The 19,401-nt window shown below is 39.6% G+C and overlaps 1 protein-coding gene across 1 annotated transcript in view; it reads right to left on the bottom strand.

Annotated features, from left to right (window-relative positions):
• Positions 1 to 19,401, bottom strand: part of TRPC7 (transient receptor potential cation channel subfamily C member 7) — a 116,838-nt gene that overhangs the window by 58,793 nt on the left and 38,644 nt on the right. The window contains exon 3 of the mRNA XM_050962241.1: positions 17,504 to 17,686. Coding sequence (XP_050818198.1) covers positions 17,504 to 17,686 — 183 coding nt within the window. The remainder of the gene's footprint in view (positions 1 to 17,503; positions 17,687 to 19,401) is intronic.

The raw sequence follows: 19,401 nt of genomic DNA, 5'->3' as shown, positions 1-19,401 counted from the left end.
TCTTTCATACAGAGAAACAGAACCTCAAAGAAATGCTACTTTCCTTATAACGTATCTACCACTATGTGCGAAGGGATTATCCATTCAGACAGGATTATTTTGCTTTGCTAATGGCACTTTAGCTCTAAATAGTCAATGACCGAAGCCAAAAAAAGAATTCAAACACTCATCGATGAGATGTTAAATCTCTTTGAAAAATTTACGCCAAAAGTAAAATCCCAAACTTGTGACTTTCGTAGTTCTTTGATGCAAAAATTCCTGTCACTTCTCCTAAAATCCCTCTTAGCTATAAACCTTCCAACAAATGTTGGCAGAATTCAATACATAAAATATGTTATTCAGATTAGAAATGGGATGTTTAATCAGCTAATTAGAAAGGAAGCAGCCTAGATAGATTTTCAAGTTGTTTATAGGAAAAAATGTGTAATGTCCAAAGATACTAAGTCATATTTCTCTAGAGCAACCCTTATGTTTTCACTATGAAGCATGTATGTGTTCAGTTAACTTATTGCTTCTCTAAACCTACCATTAACTTTGACTAACTCGTTTTAAACACCAAGCACTAACTCCTGAAACCCTCACTCAGAGGAACAGTGCCTAGAATGCCAAAGACCCCATTGAAGATGATGGTACTCCTCTGATGAGCACTCCAGTGAGTGACTGCAAGATTGTGCTTTTAAACAACAAAGGAAAATATGTACGTCCCAAGTGGTTTTCATCTCTGTATTTATCCATGTTGAACTGGTGCACTGTCCAGGATTAGGGCATAAACTCCCTGAACCCATGAGAGGTAGTCTCACTCCTGCCATGTCCTCCCTGGACACTGCTGCAGCAGCAGGGAGAGCCCAGAAAAGCACAGGAGGAGCATGCAACCTGCTTTCCCCAGCACACTGTCCTGTACGGATAAGTACAGCCATGAGCCCACTTCCTCTCATCTCTGATGGGGTCACGTGAGTCCTTGGGTTTATGTGGAGATGTCAGTGTTTGTATTTCCCCAGGAGGTGAGACGGCAATTGTGCCTGGCCCTTGGCTGGGGTTTGCAAAGGAGGGAAGGCTCCTTGTGCCCTCTTCTAGCACATTTATGAACATGAAGGCCAGTTACTGTCTGGCCTCTACCTCTAAAGTGCCTTGAAAATATGAATGCTACGTAAATGTTAAGTCCAAAACTTAGAAAAGTTTCCTGGCAATTTTGTATGACTTAGAAAGATATTCAGATACCTGCATAGTTCTTTCTAATATTGCTCTCAAGAAATTCTATGGCAGATGCTTAATAATTCTAAACTAACGGTAAGTTTGTGAAAGGGCCACAGTTAGCCCTGGTGTATTGTGGTGCAACTGATCCATCATATATGCCTCACTCTGGTTGGTTTCAAAGGTTTTAGGTCCTTCCTTTAAAATTGAATGGGATTAAAATTGAGCCTTTCCCAATAATTTAGGAGCTGGATATGCATTTGATGAATATCCCCCTTTACATTGCCAAATGAGCATAATGATTAAGACTGGCATTTGGGATCTCATTTAGGATTTGAGCACTTAACTCCCTTAGAAAACCCAACCTAGGAGCAAATTATTTTCCATTATGTAGTGCTGCCAACTATTCATTAGTCAAGATTTCTGCAGTGAAATCCTGGTGGCAGTAAAGTCAAAGGCAAATTCCCATTTACTTCAGTGGACCCAGAATTTCATCCCTGATTTCTCTTCCCATTTTGCCACTGATTGGTTGAAAGACCTAAACAAGTTGTCTTAACATTTCTATGCGCCTGTTTCCTCATCTGTAACATGTATATACTGATACATACCTACCATATAAGGTCATTATCTTAATTAATAGTCTTTAAATCCTTCAGTATTCTAGGATGGAAGATGCTAGACAAATATAAAGTATGACTAATAACCACCACATCCAGTTTCCTGCAGTTCAAGTCTTGTCACACTGCTGGACTCTGGTCCATATCATCTTCGCTTCATTCAAAATGCAGCTTCACACTTTTTAAGTAGTTTAAAAAAATAGCAACCCAAAGCACTGTCTCCAATCCTGGATTGCTAGCACTAGAACTCTGTCTCCTGCACGTTATTTTTGTTACAATATTATTTACTTTTCAGTTGACCTCAGCATTTGCTTGTTGTCATTTTATACAAACAAACCCGCTCTTTACTTATATTCAGATTTGTATCTGTTAGCTGAGGTTCTGATCCTGCAAATTCTTAGGCATGTGAGTAATTCTATGCATGTTGAGTAGTGTCACTGAAATCAACAGGGCCAAATTCTGCTCAGATTTTCATCCCCACTGCCTCATTCACGGTAGTTGGGTCACAGATATAAATGACAGCAGAATTTTACGGATCATTTTCTCTATTTGGATTAGACAGAAAATCAGTACATTAAAGTCCAGTCTTATCTGTAGAAATGCTCATCTCTAGATTGCCAAATGCACCCCAGGCTGAGGGTTTGTAAACTGACAGTTGGTGACTGGTGGGGAGGGGTAGTATTTAATTGTTAAATCAGCATACTGTACCTAGAATCATTGAGATGCAAGGAACATGAACCCCATGATACCAGTTTCAGAATTACCTTTCAGGGTAGAACCAAACTTTAAGTCTTAAGATTTTAAAAAGCCATTTTACCCCTTTTGTAAAACTATCCACAGGCTTCTTTATCATCCACATGGTAATAAGCTAGGCAGCTTTCATGATAGAGCAGGTAAAAATGATCCAAGACCAAATCCCTTGATCCAAATATTCCCAAACTTTAGAGAGGTCCAGATCTGAATCCATACTTGTTGGCTTGTTCCTATCTCTAGTGTGATCTGCAAACAAACCCTGGATTTGAACAACCCAAACTTTAGAGTACACTGACTCCTCACTTAACGTTGTAGTTACGTTCCTGAAAAATGAGATTTTAAGTGAAAACAATGTTAAGCAAATCCAATTTCCCCATAAGAATTAATGTAAATGGGGGAGGCAGGGTAGGTTCCAGGGAATTTTTTTTCACCAGACAAAAAACTATAAATTTTTCACACACACACAGTGGAAGTTTTAAACAAATAATTGAATACTATACACAGCAGTGATGATTGTGAAGCTTGGTTGAGGTGGTGAAGTTAGAGGGAGGAAGAGGGTGGGATATTTCCCAAGGAATGCCTTACTGCTAAATGATGAACTAGCATTCAGCTGAGCCCTCAAGGGTTAACACATGGCTGTTAATGTAGCCTCACACACACCATGGCAGACAGAGACACACACCCTGTGTGTGTGAGAGAGAGATGCGCGTTGCCCCTTGAAGTGCGCTGACACCACTCTAAGCATACTGCCTTTTTAAGTAGATCAGGAAGTTGAGACAGCAGCTGCGGCCAGCAAGCTCCCTCTGTCCTGAGCCCTGTCGTGGACCCACCCTGCTCTATATGGAGAAGGGGTAAGCGAGGGGCACAAGCAGGGGAGAGGGGGACACAACAAGCAGGAGGCTCCCAGGAGCAGCTCCAAGGCAGAGGGCAGGAGCAGGACACGGCAGTGGTGGGAGAGAGAGATGAACTGCCGGCACTTGATAGCCTGCTGGGTGGTTGCTGCACAGGGAACTTAGGGGAGCAAGCTCCCACCAGCCAGCTGCAACAGTCGGCTCTTTCTGCAAGCAATGGACAAAGCAGGCAGCTGCCATACAAAGTTATAAGGGAGCATTGTGCAACTTTAAATGAGCATGTTCTCTAATTGATCAGCAACGTAACAATGATACGTTAACCGGGACGATTTTAAGTGAGGAGTTACTATAGTTTTGATTTGGATCTAGATCTGGATCTCACCTAGGGTGACCAGAGAGCAAGTGTGAAAAATTGGGATGTTTGGGGGGGGGGGGAATAGGAGGCAATTAAGAAAAAGACCAAAAAATCGTGACTCTACCTAGAACAGAGGTCGGCAATCTTTCAGAAGTGATGTGCCGAGTCTTCATTTATTCACTCTAATTTAAGGTTTCACGTGCCAGTAATACATTTTAACGTTTTTAGAAGGTCTCTTTCTATAAGTCTATAATATATAACTAAACTATTGTAGTATGTAAAGTAAATAAGGTTTTTAAAATGTTTAAGAAGCTTCATTTAAAATTAAATTAAAATGCAGAGCCCCCCAGACCGGTGGCCAGGACTCAGGCAGCGTGAGTGCCACTGAAAATCAGCTCACGTGCCACCTCCGGCACACGTGCTATAGGTTGCCCACCCCTGCACTAGAAAATCGACACTTCTGGTCACTCTAATCTCATCCTTAAGACTTAATCATCTCTCTCATAATAGGCCAGGAGGATGTTGGGTCTGATTCTTTATTCAGCAATGCGTTTTGTAATTTCCACTAATGGGATCAGAATCTTGCCTTGAAAGGGCAACAAGAGGACTAATGAAGTGGAGGTCAGTATTCAAAAGCCACATGCGCGCATAATTGCCATTGGAGAATCAAATATCCTCAATGCATTGCAGAATTCAAAATAAGGTGCTGGGATGGTCTTTTAAAATAGGCAGTGTGAATTAGAAGCAGTGATTTAGCCAGGCAGCAAAAGTAAATATGTACAAAACAGCTGCCTTGTTTAATATTTTTTAAAAAGAACAAAATTCCAATTAGTAAAATAGAAAGAAAAAATGATGGAATAGATGAAACTGCCAGGACCATTTGAGCTGCAATTCTATTATATTTCATCAGGTATGTGCACTAAAGCACCATATGAAAAACATAATTTTAATAACCATTTTAGTAATGGATGTGGGAATAAATTATTTGTCTGGGATTTTTATTCACATTAGAAAACTAAATTAAGCCTAATATTCTTGAAATGCAAACCAGATATGCCAAGCTTTCATGAACACTGTAGCCAGTGCAGTGAATGCAAATTTTCATTAATATTTTTGTCAGTTTCTGAACATTTCTCCTGCATTGAGGGCAGGCCATGGGCTGCCTCTGATGGCTTATTTCCTAATCTGTAATCTTTTTTGCTAAGCATTTTTCTGCAGCCTGTTGGATAAGGTGGTTGGTTCTGCTTTACAGAAAACAGGGGTTTTGTATTCAGATGGGATGTGTGTTTGTTGGAAGTTGTATTTAATATCTGTTTTCCCCTTTTTGTGAATGCATGAATAAATCCTTATTAATCATCTAAAAACAAGCTAGAAAACTGAAAGTCCCAGCTTTGACTCTCACTAGAGCTAAAAAGAAAATATCTTGGTGACACCTGTATAGCACCAACCTACTAGAAAATCTTCTCATATAATTGAGAAGATTTTCCATCTTAAATGGTGGAACATATTTTTTCTTGAGGTTTTCTATTTACCTCATTCTAAGATCACACTCCCCCTTGCCTCCCACCTCGCTGAAAAAAGAAAATGCACAGTAGCAAGTCTACTGCTTCTTGAAAGATAGATGAAGTCAAAATTGGGAGCATCCAGGGTCAGATTTATAGCAGAACATATTAATTGCTTTTTTAACAAAATCATTTTAATTTTAATAAAGATACTTTGTATTTTGTCTCTTGGCTCATATAAGGGTTTTGATTCTGCCCTCTCCCCACCGACAGTTTAAGACTGTATGGTACTTTGCCAATGAAATTAATTAAATGTGCAGATTACAGTAAATTGGGAAGTGTTACAAACCACCAGTGACGACAGAGAAATAATTAATCGATGCCTAGAGAGGTTGAATGTATGGAGAGGAAATAAAATGAGATTCAAATTTGAAAAAAATCCAAGCTAATGCATCTGGGAGGGGGGAAATAATCAGAACCACAGATATTCAGTGGGGGAGCAGTAATACTGAAAGAGACCGAGAGATGCTAGGACACAGCAAAAATATATCCACATGTGTGGGCAATGTGATTTAGCACCAAAATGGCAATGCAATTTTGAATGCATATTTCGGAGAAAGGAACTCAGGCCCAGAATCTTCAATGGAAGTTAGCAGCCTATATAGCTTGTTCTGCGATGGTGAGAGCTCATCTGGAATGCCTCCATTCATGCTGTAGAAAGATGTACACAAAATAGAGAACATTGAGAGTTGAAAAAATGATCAAGATGCTTTAGGGATTGAGTTAAAAGAAATTAGAAGAGTTACATTTGACCACTCTATCCTGAGCTTGACAATGACTAAGGAGAGAGCATCTCTGAGATGTCATCAAGACCTCCAGCTAAACTTAGGATAACTTTACTTCATATCTCTGATATTTATGAAAACAAACAGGGAAAATACTTTTTGGCCCTTTTTGTGCAAAACAGAGAAGCTGAAAAGGGCAGAAAGACAACTCTATAAAAAACGTTTGAAGGTTTCCATTCAGTCCTGCAGCATAGATTCTGTGAGACCTGGTGTTTTTAATAAATTCTTTTCTTTGTGATCTCGGTTCAGATTGGTGCTTACACACATTAGAGCTGGTTGAGAAATCAGAATTTCTGCCCTTCAGGAAATTCTGATATTTTTAAATTTGTTTTTGCTCTGAAAGAGTACAAAAAGTCCAAATACAGAATTTTTTCACAGAATGGACAACTCAGAAAGATTTCAGTGTACAACTGTTTTGACATTCACAAATGTTTTGATGAACAGAATCAAAAGCATTTTGTTTCATCTTGATTCAACACCATGTCCCCCTGAGATGCCTCATGGGAGTTGTAGGTCAGTTGTTTTATGCTGCCTTCTCCTTTATGGCTCAGGCTTCCCAGCTAGACTACATCTCCCATGATACAATGTGATCACATAATTCCCACAATGCACCATATCTGTTCAACCAGAGGGGAGGTCATGACTCGAAAAACTCCAGAGTTTAAATTTAACTTTCAAAGATAACATTGCATTTCCTGTCCTTTGAGGACTAATTTTCTGAACTTTAACTGAAAGTTATCACTGGTGTAAATCTGAAGTAATTTCATTGACATCAATGGAGTTAGTCTGGATTGACATCGGTATAACTCTGAGCAGAATTTGGCCTAAAATGTTCTAACATGTCCTATGGATGTAAGTCATTGGCCTCCATGATTCTAAAACTTTTCATAGTCTTGTTCCAACCTCTCACAAAGATGGACTTTGTCTCTTTCTCTGTATCACTTTACTGCTCCCTATCCTCCCTTCACTTAATCTGGCCACACCTAATGTGAGTTTTCTGTGCTCTGCAGCCTCTGCCATCTGGAGCAGACTTCCAGCAATGCCCCATCTCCCTGACTCTCCATTTCAAAACTCCTCTTTGAACATATGTTTTGATCATTAGCCCTCTTCATTTTTCTCTCCCTGGGCTACAATGCTTTAACTCTATAACTCTCTCATTATTTAACTCTGAAGCAATTTGTGTGAAAGACATCATACAAAATAAAATTGCATCCTCCGTATAAATAAATCAGGGCCTCAGATTATCTCAGCAGTTCCCGAGAGTTGGGCTTCATGCACCCTTGAGTACCTGAGCTCTGTGACCAATGCAGTGAAAAACTATAATTTAATGCAGCAGCCAGCATTCTGTTTGGAGCATCTTCCAAATGTTAATTATTAATAATGCAATTATGAGGAAAAGTTCCTGTACCATCTCTGTATTAAATAGAATTTGTGCAGCCATCTGGTGTTCTGTTTAATTCTTATTAATTTATGGATTCAAATTAATCCAATTTGTATGTCTTGCTGTTAATTAAATTAAATCCTGTGACACAGGGAGGTGGTCTGGCACTGTGATGGCCAGGAACACTACTGCCAGCTGGGAAACTGGAGCTGGGCACTCAACATCTGCAATTAAAGACAATGGGGTGATGATGCGCCCAGCATCTGGAAAGAAGGAGGATGAACATCAGCTCCCGCAGAGAGACACTAGTTTTAGACCTGTAGGAAAATGTTGGCCTATGAGATCCCTACTAACATTAAAGGATAATGTAATGAGGTCAGAAGAGATAAATGGAAGATACTGCATAGATCGTTAAAGGAGGGGGATTGATTAATAAGTAAAATGGTATTCCAGTGATATATCAAGAAGCAATGTGCATTCCTTCACTGGGACTCATCTACAGGTTGGCTGAAGTTCTGAGCAAGTTCAGCATTAATTCCTGGGGAGAGGACATGTCCTAAGCAAGGATGTCTGAACTGGCACAAAGGAAATAAAAACCTTCCCTGCCTGTGTACCTCCATCCCGATGAACTTTTGCTCCCATTTAGAAATAAATCTGTTCATGGGATAACTTGGTACATCTTTGGTGACTGGGATCAGAACTGTGGGATTGAAATGATTCAAGAAAGTCTGTTTCTGTGCTATTTCCAGCTAATTGCTTCTCTTTATTTATTGTACACTTACAGTATGTTTGGATCTGTAGAAAAAAATCGGTCCTGAGGAGCTTTCACAGGTAGGGCTGTATGGAAGGTGGGACTAGATCTATGTCTTTGTCATGCATTTGTGTCATGCATTTGTGTCATGCATTCATTTGCATTCTATGTCTCTGTCATGCATTTGTGTCATGCATTTGTCCCCCAATAAACACAACATAAACACAAATACCAAGCTACTACTGTGTGTTTACACTCCAGGAGCCTTAACATTCTATCTCCTCTGCTGAGAATGGCATTGAATTCCAGTAAAAAAGATTCTGTTACTTTAAAATGGATGACAGATTCATTCACCACTTGCACACAGTGATGGCTCCCCCAGCCTCACCCCTTGTCTAGTATCTCCAGAGACACCATATAGAGAGTGTCTGCATGATGCAGAGAATACATATGCCTTGCACAGCTTGCCCTTCTTGTACCCATCCATCCAACGTCCTATACAGCAGAACTACACCAGTTCCTTTGCAGTGGAATTCACCACTGCTAGAGAGGAAAGGGCTTATTTTCCCACTGTACATACAAACACTAATCGCAGTCTAAGAAAATAATAATGGCCATACTAGGTCAAAGCAATGGTCCATCTAGCCCAGTATCCTGTCTTCTGACAGTGGCCAGTGCCAGATACTTCAGAGGAAATGAACACAACAGGGCAATTTATCGAGTGAGCCATCCCCCATAGTCCACTCCCAGCCTTGTGCTAATTAATATCACCATGACAGTCTTTTGACACACCAGTCAAAGGTGTCAAACCTTCTTGGAAGGTTTCCAGCACTTATGCAACACCTAGCTTGTTGCATGATGTTTTCTCAACTCCAGCAGCTTGATTATTTCACTACTTGACAAAATATTGGGATTGTAACTTTCAGAACCATTCTCAGGAAATGACAAATGAGGTGACAAAATGTACAACCAGCTAAATAATTTGAAGAGTCAGGGTGACTCTGGGAGCTTTGGATGAAGAGTGCACAATTATAAACATGTGACAGGCATTGGGGCACTTGAGTTAGTTCCTCTGGGATAGCAGAGTTTGAAAAGAATTATCGTCTCAGGTAGCGTTTTAGAGATCTGTTTACAGCAATCAGCTTCTGTAAGTGGTGTAATTTTATCTTCCTTCTGGCTGTAAAGTATGTATGGAACAGAGCTTTTAATTCCATGATTACCTTCTATATTGGGTATTTCATTATCCTGCAGAAAGTTAAACTGTCATGTTTTCTTGCCAACGTTACTGAAGTAGTTGGCTCTCTTTTCATTTAAATAAAAGAGAAACACTTTAAAAACATTAAGTTAGGCACTTCTGATGCTTTGCCAGAACTGCTTTCCAAGATACAACTTGTGTCTGAAAGTACTAATAAAAACCCCAAGATACTGATCAATAAAACTGCCTGCTTTCAATTGAACCATGAATAGCTTATTGGGGTAATAAATGGGTGAAGTTAATAGAGGCTCTTTGTGCAAATTATCAACAAACAAATATAAAAGGAAAATTGGTTTACAGCCTGAACCAAAGCTCTCTGAACTCAACAGAAAGATTCCCGTTGATGTCAATGGACTGTGGATAAGGCCCTTGAACCGGTCTTAGAAAACAGAGGTACCAAAAACATGGCCCTGTTTCTGGTTACAGTTTATTAGGGAGCACAACAAGAAAGAAAACTGAAGATTAAGAAGATACTGTTTCAGAACTGAAATGAGCTTTATGAGCTTTAAACTGTGTGTGTAGGATTAATGTTTCTTTATAATATCCCTCATCCAGGGGAAGGAGAAAAGATGACAGAGCTGCTTTTAAAACTCTCAGAGAAGTGTTTGATTTGGTGACCTCATTTAACAGTGGCTGCTTCTTTTGCAGTAGCCAGGTGGACAAGAGTAAAATGTTGCTTCTTAGCCTCCACTTCAAAACCTTATTATTTTCTTCCCTTTCACTCCTTGTGGTGTACTGTCTGATGGCCAGCAAGGGGACTGATCATTTAGCAGCTGTGAAAAATTAAGGAAACGTGCACATTTTTAATAGCTCATCATTCTGGGTTGGTGGCTGCATTGTAAGAGGGGCTATGAAGTAATAGCGTTGATGAGTGGAAAAGAATAAAAGGGGGAAGACTGAAGTAATATGTCTAAAGGCCTGGCAAAGACCCTTAACCACATCAGCTAATCCTGCCTTAGCCCGGGGTCCCTTGCCATCTCTCTCTCAGACTGTGGAAAGGATAAGATAACAAAATATTGGCAGAGGTATCAGCTGAAAAACTAAAATCAGGACTACTAAATAAAGATTGGCAACATAAATTATGTGCTAAGATTTTCCATCAAGAAAAGCCTACCGTGGGCAGTTAGATCGCTAATAGGAAGACATGAATCGAGAAGCAGAATAGTAGAAGAAGATAGAATATCAAATACTCATTAACACTTTGAATCCAAATATGAGTGAACATTGAAACGGCAACTTGATGAAAAACTATAATATTTCATATATACTTTATTACAGCAGTCAATTACAAGCCCCTAGATGAGTGACTTAGTTACTAAGATCCTTCTTGTCATCTACTGAAACAACACGATCTAGAATATTTCAGGCTCTGTCCTGAGTGTACTTATGTCAGAATATCTTTACTTCTCTCTACCACGCATATCTTCGTGGGCTGAAGAAGGCAAAAAACCAACAGAGAAAATTTCAGGCTACTAATAATAATGGGACTGATTCTCAACTAGAGTAAGCCAGTGCAGCTTCATTAAAATAATGGAGCTACGTTGATTTATACCAGCTGACAATCTTATATAATGTACCCAAAATAACATTTGGTCTAAAAATGGCAAAAATGAATGGGATTTCACAGGAATTCCTGGTGAACAATTTGGCCCAGAATGTTGGAAGCAGAAAGCCAAGTGGGAGTTGGGAAGGACAGTTTTGTTGTAGCTGATAGAATGCCCAGGTAGCTGCTGGCATGGGTAGGGGATGTGAACAGTGAATTTGCCAGCAGCAGTGCCACTCAGCCAGCCTAATATTGCTTAAATATCATTTTGCACTTTGAGAGCAGTGAGTTCCCTTTATCCAAGTACATACCGGGGCATCTCAGTCTCAGGGTGCAGTCAAAAGCTGCAGACTTGAGCAGCAGTGTAGTCCATTTCTGGTTCCACTGCTGCAGGATTGCAGTACAGGTAGAGCTCAATCAGCCATAATTCAGAAGACATTTGCACCTTGAATTTGCCAGGGGCAGGGAGGCTGTCATACATAAATCAGCCTGATGGCTAGATTTCCCCATTTGTGGGGTTAGTGATTTTGGTGCTTCAGATATGGGATGGAGGTCAAGCAGTACTCCTTCACAGAGCTGTCTTCTACATTTTTTGAGGGCTGGATGCCGATCTCAATTTCACCTATATAAATATTCTATAATTGCACTGATTTTGATGGTGTTACTCTGATTTACATCAGTGTAACAAGATCCAGAATCCATTCATAAAAAAAACAAAAACAAAACAAACAAACAAACAAACAAAAAAACAACCCATGCACACTATATGTGATTTCCCTAAATTGGAAGTAAGTTTCAAAGTGAAAGTTTTTACACACACACACACACACACACACACACACACACACACCCCTCAAACACCTTTATACCTCAAAATCTCTTTCCACTGAAGGAAGTCATTACTGGTGTATTTTCATCACTACATTTTTGTATAGAGATTGTTCATCTATTTAGCAATACAGTGTATGATAAATATCAACCTGCTACCATAAGTCACTACCAATAATGAAAAAGCCCATTATTAAATATTTGTTCTCCATGTAGGTACTTATAGACTGTAATCAAGTCGCCCCTTAACCTTCTCTTTGTTAAATAGACTCAATGAGCTCAATCTATCACTATAAGGCAGATTTTCTAAATCATTCTCATGGCTCTTTTTTGAACCCTCTCAAAATTTTTCGACATCCTTGAATTGTGGGCACCAGAACTGCACAGAGTATTCCAGCAGCAGCCTCACCAGTGGCAAATACAGAGGTAAAACAACCTCTCTGCTGCTACTCACGATTCCTCTGTTTATGCCTCCATTAGTCTCCCTTTTGTCCACAGCATCACACTGGGAGCTCACGTCCAGCTGATTATCCACCATGACCCCAAATCTTTTTCAGGCACTGCTTCCCAGGATAGAGTCCCTCATCCTGTAAATATAGCCTACATTATTTTTTCCCTCATGTATTTAGCCATACTAAAAGACATATTGTTTGCTTACACGCAGTTTAAGAGTGAGCCAGATCCCTCTCTATCAATGGCCTGTTCTCTTCATTATTTACCACGCCCTCAATTTGTGTGCCACCTGAGAACTTTGTAAGTGATGATTTTATGTTTTCTTCCAGATCACTGATAAGAATGTTAAATAGTATATGGTCAAATATAATCCCTGTGGGACTCCACTAGAAACAGCTCAGTGATGATTCCCTGTTTACAATTACAGTTTGAGACCTGTCAGTTAGCCATCTTTTCTTCCATTTAATGTGTGCCATGTTAACTGTATTGTTTTACTTTTTTTAATCACAATGTTGTGCAGTACCAAGTCAAACGCCTTACAAAAGTCTTAGAATATTACGCCAATGCTATTTTATCAAGAAAACTTGCAATCTCATCAACAAAAAAAATATATCAAGTTAGTCTAACAAGATCTACTTTCCATAAAGCCTTAATGACTGGCATCCATTATGTTACCCTTCTTTAATTCTTTATTAATTGAGTCCAGGATCAGCTGCTTTCTAGCCTGCCTAGGGCCAATATTAGAATATACACAACAGAAATATGGAGAGAGAAATATAGAAAAGAACAAACTGTGAAATGCTACACAGAGAACCAACTCAAGATTTACTGAAGGCAGTATTCATATGTTATTTAATTGATCTAGTAGTTATAATAAATGATGACCAAAGGGTTATTCTGCTCCAAAAGGGATGATCAGTTTTGAAGAATATATTTTGTAACAGAAGGAGAAAATATGTAATTTATCTAAACTGCATACAACAAATCAGAACACTTTTTTTTTTTGGATTCATCAGATGCTGCAGAACTGGCAAGTCAATAGGGAAGTTGCGGGCATGCATTATGAAACAATACACTCACTGGAGATGAGCCTCTGAAAATGAGCTGGCTAAAGAGCTGAAGGAACAGGTATACTGAAGGCAGTGCAATGATTGACACAGCATTCAGCTACATCTTGTCCAATGCACAGTTTCAAAGTTCTCTGTACCTAGGAGACGAGTACAGTACTTGTGAGAAGAAACAGAGAATGAAAGAAAGCAGTGCAGAGGACTTGATGTGCTCAGCAAAAGTGTCTGGCATTCTCAAAACTTCACTATAGCTATTACCTTATTAGTCTTCTAGGGATCATTCTTTGATGATACAGTACAAGGGTATTTCAGACTAGTTAGCCTTCTAAAAGGACACAAGGGCAAATTCTGTTCTGACTTACAACAGTATAAGCCCCTAGAAGTCAATGAGCTGGCACCTGTTCAAGACACAGAATTTGGCCCAATTTGTTTAAGAGCATTCAACTGGGGATGGCTGGAGTCTTGATACTAAGCTCCAAGTATGGGACAGTGCATAGCTGCACCATCCTGGGAAGAATAATTTGTCCAGCTCCTTTCTGTTATACAAACTAGCTCCACACCATTTGTCCTCTTATGAAAGCATTTAAATTAAGAGTTAAGTTTCTCTTTAATGAACTGCTTCCATAACAGGAAGAGACCTTCTCTGGCTAACACAGCCATGTTGTTGAGAGGCAGAAGTAAGCAGGTGGTGGGGGAAGGAGATAGCAGATGTTAGCTGGAAAATTTGGAACAACTCTTTAAACCCAGTTTGTTGTAGCTATCGGAGCCCAATTTCCATCAAAGCACATTGTTGAAATCATTAATCTGCACCTCCCAGACCCAATATTTGCCAGAACCAAATTTTCCATTCAGAGCATGCTTCCATAAAGCAGAATGTTTTAAATATTTTTCTAAAACTTCCTTCTCTCTTTTGCTGCTTTAAAAATATATTCCTTAGGCTCAGAAGACCAGCTTTAATGATCCCCTTTCATACATCCCTATCTGTTCCACTAATTAAGTTCTCTCACTGTATCCTCAATGCAGACGAAGTTACCTTTAAAAATGTGACCTGATCAAATGACTGATTGAACATTGGCACTTACTTTTGGAAAAGTTGAAGAAGAGGGCCTAGAATTTTTTTAAATATTGCTTTATTTTTCTATACATTAATGAAGCAGAGCTAGTAGAGAGACATAGCTAATTCTTACACTCTGCTTCAACACAGAGTGAATGGGATTAATGCAGTGTCTATTTCAAAAAGAGTTTGCTGGGATCAATAAAACACTTAATAACTCTTGAATGAATTTGGCTAGTATATCAGAAAGGAACAACAACAGCTCCAAGAAGCCAGGGTTATAAGAACAGCCATGCTGGGTCAGACCAAAGGCCCACCTAGCCCAGTATCCTATCTTCTGACAGTGGCCAATGCCAAGTTGTGTGAAAAAATACTTTTATTGTTTGTTTAAACCTGCTGCCTATTAATTTCATTTGGTGGCCCCTAGTTCTTGTGTTATCAGAAGGAGTAAATAACACTTCCTTATTTACTTTTTCCACACCTGTCATGATTTTATAGACCTCTGTTATATCCCCCTTTATTCATCTCTTTTCCAAGCTGAAAAGTCCCAGTCTTATTAATCTCACCTCATACAGAAGCTATTCCATTCCCCAATCATTTTTATTGCCCTCCTCCAAATCTTTTCCAATTCCAATATATCTTTTTTGAAAGATGTGGACATACCATGGATTTATATAGAGGCAATATGATATTTTTTGTCTTATTATCTCTCTCTTTCTTAATGATTCCCAACATTCTGCTCGCTTTTTTGACTGCTGCTGCACATTAAATGGATATTTTCAGAGAACTATCCACAATGACGTCAATATCTCTTTCTTGAAGTTAAGTGACACAGGAGTATTTTAGCTTGATAAGGCCTCTTAGCAAATGCTGAAGTCTAACTTCTGGATATTCAGTCAAAAAACAGAAAATACTTTTGCATGAGTTAAATTTATTTACTGCCATGTCAGCACTCATTCTCTCAATGGTATTAGAGAGGGATTTTCAAAAGCATTCTGTGTCGGCCTAACTGCTTGCACTGAAGCCTGTAAGAGTTTTGCTTATGACTTCAAAGGGAACATTGTCTTGAACGGGAGCAGAGGAAACCCTTAGTTGCTTCATTTCTTTTCTAACTGCTCATGAAATGTGACAGGATGTCAATCTACAGGGCTCTCACTTTATCCAAAGAGTACATATACAAACTTCTCCATATTGTACCATTCATGGTTCTCAGTCATTTCCTGGAGGGTGAACCTTGAGGATGAGTATGGAATTATGGGTACATCTACAACTCCTCTGGCAGTAGATACTGCACAAGCACAAGGGGAGACAGTCTCATGAAAACCATGGCTGGATTCCTGATTAAAATGATGCTTACATGATTGCTGATCTCAGCGCCACTGCATCATTGCTGGAAAATGGCATATGTAGACTGTCAAGAGTGCCAATTTTAGTATGTGGGAATATGTCATTTAGGACCATGTGTAAGAAAGAATCAACACCTTCAGATCCATTGTCAAAATACACCTCTTTCACAATGTGTCCACCCCTTCAGATATGCATTATTTACCTGCCCATTAGTCTACCATTTCAGGGTAGCGCGGTTCAGAAATTTTCCTACAGAACATATTTTTCCATCAGAGAATGTCGATTTCTTGACATAGAAATGTTCAATGGGAAAGTGTTGATTTCAGTGACATTTTGATGGAAACCAAGCAGATTTCTGACAGCTTGCCCATGTCCCCAGAAGCCCTGAGATCTTTGACTCCCAAACTCCCCAGTAGCTTTCCAGGGAATTGGCAAACCCACCAGGGAGGTTGCTGAGGAGCACAGGCTACTAGGCTTCTCAAGACCTTGGCAGTCCATCTGACTGGGAAACTTGGGCTCCCCAGCCCTGAATGGGGAAGTCCAGGTTCTCCAGTAGCCCACCATGTGGACTGGTGGGGTGCTTGGAATCCAGGAAGCTGAATGAAATTGACATAATTATTGTTAGTTTCCCTACAACTGAATAGCAGCTATGAAACTGGTCAGACAGTTATTGATTTCACTCAGCTGCTCCTAGCTGTGAGCAATAGCAAGGGTAGGGTATTGAGGTTTCCATGTTTTGTTGAGGGAAATCTTCTATGAGAATTTCCATTACCCGCCTACCTGGCAGGGTAGAGGGGAGCTTGGTCACCAAAGCTCCACAGCTCCTGGGTCTCCCAGGCTCTTGGACAACCTGTTAGCTGGGGATCTCAGGGGACATTTTGCAAACACTGAAACATGCCTTCTGTGGGAACATTTCAGTGTGCCCAAAACAGACTATCATGGAATTCAACAAAGATACCCACTTCATCAGAAAAAAGTATTCACCCAAGAAAGCTCATGCTCGAATACTTCTGTTAGCCTATAAGGTGTCACAGAACTCTTTGCCACTTTTACATGTCTATACTGCTACTTTTAGCTCTGCAGTCTGAGCCCCAAGAGTTCCTGTCAGTTGACCTAGGCTCTCAGACTCACTGCCAGGAGTTTTGGTTTTTTGTTTTGGTTTTTTTGTTTTGCTGTGTAGATGTCTCCCTTAGACTGAGTGTGCTCCTGACATTTGTTGGTTGTATTTGCAATCGGGATTGTATTGAACCCCAGCTACTCGTCTGTGAGACAAGCTTTCAACCTCACACAGAGTTCTTCTTCAGGTCTTATCTCTCTCACCAACATAAAATGGCCCAATAAAAGATATTGCTTCACCCACCTTGTCTCTCTAAAATCCTGGCACTCACACAGCTTCAACAACACTGCATATTGCAATGGCAGTGACTTGAGACCACTACCAAACTTTTCCACATTCGTACTTGTGTAACCTACCCTAGAGATGAGAGGTCCCTATACAATTTTGCCAGTCCCTTAAGCCATCCAACCTTCCTTTTAACATTGTACAAGCACCACCATGTCCGTAACAATTAACAGTTTAATGGTAACATTTTCCATATTAAAATGTGCAACCACTCTGCAAATAAAGCCATAGAAAGGCTAAATTCCAAGGGTTAACCGTGGTCCCACTGAAAGTAATGGGTGTTTTACCAACTAAAGGAAAGATCTTACCTTTTTGACCTCATATTTAATGGCAAGTTTAATTCTGCTCAGGCTTGGGCGGTGATGCTCAGGCCACACTTTTATATTCACATCTCCATTCAGAATAGCCTCCACTTCTTCTGTATCCCTGCAGAGATCCAGTACACCCACAACAAAATCCTTGCATTGCATAGATAACTTCCTGTAATCATTCTAATGAAACAAAGAGAAACAAAAGTCATTTATCATTGTGACATGAAAACACATGTTTTTTAAAAGAAACAAACAGCCAGTTCAGGCTGAACTTCAGGATTTATCCCTGTAAAACCTTTTGCTGGCTGGAGGCTGAAGCTGCCAGCCTTGCGTTGGGGCATATTTACAATTTCGCAAGTATTAGTGGATTTCTTCCAGAATAAACTAGCACCATCTCCATCAGTTAATGTTGCTTTTTATGGCAAAAGGGCAAAACTCTCTTCATGTAGGTCAGGTACTATGGTGATATGGGCAATATGAATGACACAGACAATCAGTTTTCATGAATTTACCCCCACATTTTGGCACCTCTCCCTTTTTTAGGGTGGGCTGCAGCAGCACAATGGGTTAGCGCCCAGTACTTATAGAGCTGTGCTACATGGAGTGATGCTGATGTTGTGAGTTCAAGCCTCACTTGGAGCACCACTTTGCTTTAAGCAAATTGCTTCTACAGTTCATTTTTGGGGTTGGACTAGATGACCTCCTGAGAGCCCTTCCAACCCTGATATTCGATGATTCTATGACAAATCTACTGTCCTGAAGGGGAGTTTTGATTTTCACCCTTGGTTTTAAGCTAACACAAACAATACTTTGCTTTGGTAAAATTGCACGTATAATGTGTTTCCTTCCCTCTAGTCCATGTCAGATCCACAGGAGAGCAAAATGTGTTTCTCCCGTGGCTCCACTATTTGTACAATTTCTAAACTGATTAAAAATAAATGCTGTTTGAAAATATTTTATTAAACTGATAGATCTTTTTGCAAAACTGGTCTTAGGGATGTCCAGCCCACATGATTCATTTACATATATTCATACCAAAATGTGTTAAGACACAAATGTCTTCAGTGAATTTGATGTAATTCAGTTGAACTACAACAAAAACTGCCACCTCTTTTGTGTTCTTTAATTAAATTTCTTAAGTTATTTCTCCACAAAGTACAGAGGAGATTCTTAATTCCATTTCAACCAGATTTCTGGGTACTAAAATATAATCAGTCCCAAGAGAGCCTTCAATCCAATATGTATATGTATATCCCCAAATTAAAAAACAGAGAACCAAAAAGTGCCACGATGGCTAAACAAAGTACAAGAAGCAGTGAGAGGGAAAAAGGTACCCTTTAAAAAGTGGAAGTTAAATCCTAGAGGAAAATAGAAAGGAGCATAAACTCTGGCAAATAAAGTGTAAAATATAATTAGGAAGGCCAAAGAAGAATTTGAAAAACAGTTAGCTAAAGACTCAAAAGGTAATAGCAAAAAAAATTGAGTAAGTACACTAGAAGCAGGAAGCCTGCTAACCAGCCAGTGGGGCCACTGGACAATTGAGATGTTAAAGGAGAACTCAAGGACGATAAGGCCATTGTGGAGAAACTAAATGAATTCTTTGCATCTGTCTTCACTGCTGAGGATGTGAGGGAGATTCCCAAACCTGAGCCATTCTTTTCAAGTGACAAAGCTGAGGAATTGTTCCAGACTGAGGTGTCGTTAGAGGAAATTTTGGAACAAATTGATAAACTAAACAGTAATAAGTCACCAGGACCAGATGATAGTCCCTCAAGAGTTCTGAAGGAACTCAAATGTGAAATTGCAGGACTAACTGTGGTTTGTAACCTTTCATTGAAATGGCTTCAGTCCCAAATGACTGGAGGATAGCTAATGTGATACTAATTTTTAAAAAG

This window comes from Gopherus flavomarginatus, chromosome 7, assembly GCF_025201925.1.
Source record: "Gopherus flavomarginatus isolate rGopFla2 chromosome 7, rGopFla2.mat.asm, whole genome shotgun sequence".
NCBI classification, from domain to species: Eukaryota; Metazoa; Chordata; order Testudines; family Testudinidae; genus Gopherus; species Gopherus flavomarginatus.
This window is presented reverse-complemented; position numbering and strand designations above follow the sequence as displayed.